The 6,000-nt window shown below is 42.0% G+C and overlaps 1 protein-coding gene across 1 annotated transcript in view; it reads left to right on the top strand.

Annotated features, from left to right (window-relative positions):
* Positions 1-254: 254 nt before the first annotated feature.
* The window catches only part of OLA1 (Obg like ATPase 1), a 180,668-nt gene continuing 174,922 nt past the window's right edge, over positions 255-6,000 (top strand). Inside the window, exons 1-2 of the mRNA XM_047722194.1 lie at positions 255-437; positions 1,722-1,822. Of these exons, the coding sequence (XP_047578150.1) occupies positions 1,722-1,822 (101 nt within the window). The 5' untranslated portion in view covers positions 255-437. The remainder of the gene's footprint in view (positions 438-1,721; positions 1,823-6,000) is intronic.

Here is a 6,000-nt window from a genome sequence, read left to right as displayed (position 1 = left end):
GGAGCTCCACGTGCTGACTGGGCGGAAGGCGCGCCTTCCCGGTGCCAGCGCATCGGGCACAGAGCTGTGTGCGTGTGTGTGTGAATTGGGGAAGCACTCAGCGAGACTGGCTCCGGCTCCGGCTCCTCCTCCCGCCCGCTCCCTCGCCGCCCGCTCCTCCCACCTTGCTCCCGCCTCCTGTCTGGTCGGACCAATGGACGGGGAGGGCGGGAGCGAGGGGTGGGGCGGGGCGCGCGCTCTGCGCGCAGGTGCTGCCGGGCGCCCGGCCCGCCCGTTCCGCCGCCGCCGCCGCCACCACCTCCGCCGCCGTCGTGCGTGCTGCTCGGCGGAGGGGCCGGGCCTGTGCTTTCTCCTCCTTCCTCCCCGCCTCCCGTTTGCCGGCAGGACCCGTCTCCCGCTGCTGTTGGGACCCCGTGTCATCGCCCGGCCTGAGCACGGTGAGTCCCTCCGGGAGCCCGGGGACGCGCTCCCAGCCTCGTCTCCGGCGCCCCAGCCCGTGGCCCGGAGCCCGGTGTGAGGCTAGGGCCAGGTGGCCGGGATGGGCGAGGGCAGCGGGCGGCATAGGGTGTGTAGGATGAATGAGGCGCTCTTTGACTAGGCCGCGCGTCCTGCGAGCAGCCCACGCCTCAGCCCGGCACGTTCTGGGGGAAGCCTTCTGCAGAGGCCGGGACGACCAGTGCCCAGTCCACGGGGGGAGATGTTGGGTAGAGGTCCGCTCTGGCAGGGCTGTCGGCCACCCCTCTGTAGGAGGCCAGAGGGCAGGAGAGGTTCTGCTCATGCTTCAGGGCCCTGGCCTTTGGCTGGGAGCAGGTGTGAGTTAAGACCCTGAGAAGGGAGATCCCTGGCACTAGGGTCAGGGATCAAAAGGCTGGAATATCAGTTCGTGAGCAGGGCCTCAGCGTGGCCGCGGGAGGTTCAGCAGGCGCCAGAAGGCAGGGACAGTTTTAGTTCCCAGTTTATTAAACATGAGGTTAGCAGTCCTCGGGAGTTCAGCCTGCAGTAGGAAAGTGGGATTAATTCTGCACGGAGGAATTTAGGAATTTGGAGCCAGGTTAGCAAGGACCTGGAAAGTTTCAATTTGGAAATAAAAAGAGTTAGTGGATTCATTTACGGCTGTAAATAACTGGAGGTAGATTCTGGAGGTTGCTAGTCGTACGTACAGTGCCAAAGGTGGAAGAGACTTGGTCGGAACGACCCTGATACTGGTGTGTGTTCATCCGCGTGAGAAGGGTGCTTGTGGGGAAGATGGGAAAGAACAGGTTCCAGATAAGCGGAATGGTTTGGGGGAGGTGACTTGGTTGCTGGTAGTACTAGCATGGATAATCTGACTCTTATCTGTGCTCCTGCTTCTGAATGCTTTCAGTTTTGTAACCATGTATCAGATTAAGGAAGAAACTGTTTTGTGAACAGTATGGATGGAAGATTGGCAACTAAATTTTAAGTTTCTTTTGATTTATGGTGCCACATATTTTTAGATTAATCTTTCCAGGACTTCTTAGGAGTGACTGCCTTGACAGCTATCAGAATCAGATCTATTTATAGAACTTTTTACATTTTTTGTTGAAAAACTGGATTTAGCTCCGTGTTGGTTTTGGATTGGTATATACAGTATGCTTTATTCTTAATTTGTTACTCAGTAATATATTTTGTGTGATGAAATGTGCTTTTGGTTAATGGGGAGTATAAAAAATCTTGTTTATATGTATGTTTTGACATTTCAGATGCCCCCCAAAAAGGGAGGTGATGGAATTAAACCACCCCCAATCATTGGAAGATTTGGAACCTCCTTGAAAATTGGTATTGTTGGATTGCCAAATGTTGGGTAGGTGAATGTTGGGCTTTACTTTTTTTCGTCTTGTAAATATTCTGGGTCTTGTTGTAGGAAAGGAACTCATGTGGTAATTAAAACTTGGAAGAAAAGCTGGGAAGCTGAAATATTAATGTTGCAAAACAAGGTTTTCATTTGGACATATTTTTGGTTTTCTACACAGATACTGTGTTGAAACTTGAATTACTTCTTTTGTTTGCTTTGCTAAACTAGAGGAAGAAGCAGTGAGAACTGAAACATTAAGCTGAACCAGATCAGCTGTTTGCTTGAGACACTATAGGGAGATACTCAGTTTTGAATTTAGGTGGAATTGGAGTAGTTTAAATTTGATTTTTTTTATGCTCGCTGGCTATGTGGTGTACCTATCTAGGCTGACAGTAGTAGGATACTTTAGGAATTAGTTCTAAAAGCCCCACTATAAAGTTGATTAGATTCTTGGGAGATCAGGGATCAGATGGCTTAATTTTTACTGGAGAAGGAACTAACAATTTTGAGTTTAATATTGGAAGTTGCTAGATAAAAGGATATCTGTTATAAAGTAGCTAAATCTGAAAGTTACCAGAGCAAAACTTTGAGTTTTGTAATGTTTAAAATTAAAATGAATCATTTATTTGCAAATAAAGGCAGTGGTAGGAAATATAGGCCGAGTTCAGCATATAACCCACACATGTGCAATTTGGATGTTTAGTCTACTTTTTTCATTATTTGTCCTTTTATTTTAATACGTTTTACTAACCTTTAAATATAAAATGTCTCAAAAGTGATTAGGGTATACTAATGGTAACAGATCCATTATGGATTTACTAAGGTGAATGAATACATTTTGGCATGTGCTTTAGGCTTTTTGATTGGTGGCAAGTAGGATAACCATGTTTTTTTCATGTGTTCCTTGAAGTCCCTGTCCTAGAGATTTTTTAGTGAATGAGGCATGGGATGGCCAAATATGGCATTTCTTAAATTCTTGCGATGTAAAACATGAGCAAGTGTGGCTGTCCTAATTTCAGTCTTTCCTAGAGCTGGAGAGGTTTGCATTTTGAAGGGGTTTCCTGCTGTGATATAGGCTGCTTGTAAAGTAAGACTAAATAGAGAGTGGAAATGTAAGCAAAACAAATAATTAAGCAAAGTACTGTAGGGTGTTGTCAATAAAATTGAAAGCAAGATATGATCATTATGTTGTGAGCTTTATTTCACTCACTAGTAAGACAGTTTTTAGAGAGTAACATCTCTTATTTTAAAATTACTGCACTCAATGCAGCCTGACTTTAAATGGGACTACTTTAAACTGAGACAACCTAAGAAGTGTTTCTTATGTGAACATTTTAGCTGTAGAACACAATATAATCAGTGTATATGAAAATAACCTGAAAATATATTATCCAGTATAATTGTGCTATTTATGCTTTTAAATTAAATAGCCAACCCACTACCACCCTCCCCCCTCCCCCACCTGTTTTAGTGAGGTATACTTTATAAATAGTAAAATTTTCTCATTTTAATAATGTTTAGTTTGATTTTTGGCAGTTGTGTTTGTGAACACTCCTTTTTGTAGAGTGATCTTACATTACTTAACTGTATCAGATATGGCTCTTTGTAAGATATACAACTTCTGGCTGTTTTAAAACACGAAAAAGAAAATTATTGGAAGGACAGAACTAAAGGACAACCTGAACAGCAGACCTTAGGAAGGACAGGAACCAGGATAACACTGATAGAGATGGGTCCTTATGGAGCTTAGCCATATAAACTGAGCGTTTCTTATCTCCTGCAGCCTCTCCAGTGATTCACATTTCTGTGTACGGAAATCTGACTGGACATATCTACCTCTGGATAGGTCTACAAGGGATAGATTGGGTACGGGGGAGGTTCTTTAAAAGATGGCCTGCTGATCAAAAATAAGGACATTTGATATAGAAACCATCTAAAGAATATCTTGATTTTTAGAGAATTGGACAAATAAGATTTTCTTTTTAACATATATTAGGCTGATTACTCAAAAACTTAAAGGTAACATGTATGGCTAATAATAGCTGATATTTTTCAAACACTATATGACAGTTACTATTCCAACTGCTTTGTATGTGTTATCTAATTTATTCAGTTTTTTAACAGCCCCCCCACTACCAATTAGAATTTAAATTTCTTGAAGGGAAGGATTGTATTGTTCTTGTTTATTTTTCTATTTTTAGCACTTAGAATTTTTTTTTAAAGATTTATTTATTTATGCCAGCCAGAAAAAGGGCAGAGGGAGATAGAGAATCCTCAAGCAGACTTTCTGCTGAGCAGGGAGCCCAATACAGGGCTGGATTCCAGGACATTGAGATTATGACGTGAGCCAAAATCAAGAGTCACGTGCTTAACCCAGGTGCCACCCAGGTACCCCAGGTGCCCCTAATACTTAAAATTTATTAGGAATTTATTAGGCCCTCAGGAATTATTTATGAATGGGATAGTTGTCCCCCCCCCCCCCCCTTGATGTATCATGTAGGCTTAATGATAAGGACACATCTTTTAATGGCTTCTTTTAATGTAGTAGAAATAATACCAAACCCAAGAAACCTAGATTTGGTTTCTAGATTTGTTTTGCTTTTTTTCTTCTTTTTAAAGATTTTATTTATTTTTTTTGAGACAGAGAAAATGAGAGAGATCACAGAGGGAGAGGGAGAAGCAGACTCATCGTTGACTGAGCAGAGAGCCCAAGGAAGGGCTTGATCCTAGGACCCTAAGTTCATGATCTCTGTTGAAGGCAGCCGCTTAACTGACTGGGCCGCCCAGGCACCCCTACTTTTTTTTTTTTTTTTAACTTCACTGACCCTTTATAAATTAACTCCTCTTGGATCAGTGTATTATTATGTTATTATGGCTGTGAGGCTTAAGGCTTTTGGGGGAAATGTCCTTTTTTTTTTTTTTTTAAAGGTTTATTTATTTATTTTGGGGGAGGGGAGAGATAGAGAGAGTGAAAGGGAATCAGTAGGGGCAGAGAGAGAGGGAGAGAGAGAATCCAAGCAAACTCCCTGTTGATCGTGGAGCCTGTTTTGGGACCCCGAGCCTAAGTGGAAATCAAGAGTCAGATACTTAACCGACTGAGCCACCAGGTGCCCTAGAAACTACCCTTTTTTTTTTTTTTAAAGTTTTGTTTTAGAACAGTTTTAGGTTCACAGCAGAATTAAGGGGAAGGCAGAGAGATTTCTTTTTTTTTTTTAATTTTTAAAATTTAAATTCAGTTAGCCAACATATAGCATATCATTAGTTTCAGATGTAGTGTTCAATAATTCATCAGTTGCATATAACACTCAGTGCTCATCACATCAGGTGCCCTCCTTAATGTCCATCATCCAGTTACCCTGTTCCCCCACCAGAGGGATTTCTTATATACCCCTGTCCTCACACATGCACAGCCTTTCCCTATTATTAACATTCTCCCACCAGAGTGTTACATTTGTTACAGTTGAACCTGCATTGACACAGTGTTATCAAAGTCCATAGAGTACAGTCTTGTCATTGTACCTTACATGGCTTTAGACAAAGGCATATTGACATGTATCTATGGTTATAGTATGGTACAGAGTAATTTCACATTGCCCTAAAAATGCTCTGTGCTTTGCCTATTTACCTACCCTCCCCCCAACCATTAATCTTTTCACTCTCTCCTTAATTTTGCCTTTTCCAGAATGTCATATAGTTGGAATCTTACAGTATGTAGCCTTTTCAGATTGGCTTCTTTCACTTAGTAATGTGCATTGAAGTTTCCCAATGTTTTTTCATGGCTTAAAAGTTTATTTCTTTTTAGTGGTGAATAATATTCCATTTCTGGATACTGTAGTTTATCCATTCACTAATTGAAGGATATTTGGATTGATTCTGAGTTTTGACAGTTATGGGTAAACCTGCTATAAACATCCATATGCAGGTTTTTGTGTGGACATAAGTTTTCAGCTCCTTTGGTAAATACCAAGGAGCACAATTGCTGAATTATATGGTAAGAGTATGTTTAGTTTTATAAGAAACTTCTGAAGTGGTTGTATCATTTTGATTTTCCCCAGCAGTAAATGAGAGTTTCTGTTGCTCCACATCCTCACCAGCATTTGGTGTTGTCACTGTTCCGGATTTTGGATTCTGATAGGTGTATAGTGGTATCCCATTATTATTTTAATTGCATTTCCCTGATGACATAT

This window comes from Lutra lutra, chromosome 3 (genome assembly GCF_902655055.1).
Source record: "Lutra lutra chromosome 3, mLutLut1.2, whole genome shotgun sequence".
Lineage (NCBI taxonomy): Eukaryota > Metazoa > Chordata > Mammalia > Carnivora > Mustelidae > Lutra > Lutra lutra.
This window is presented reverse-complemented; position numbering and strand designations above follow the sequence as displayed.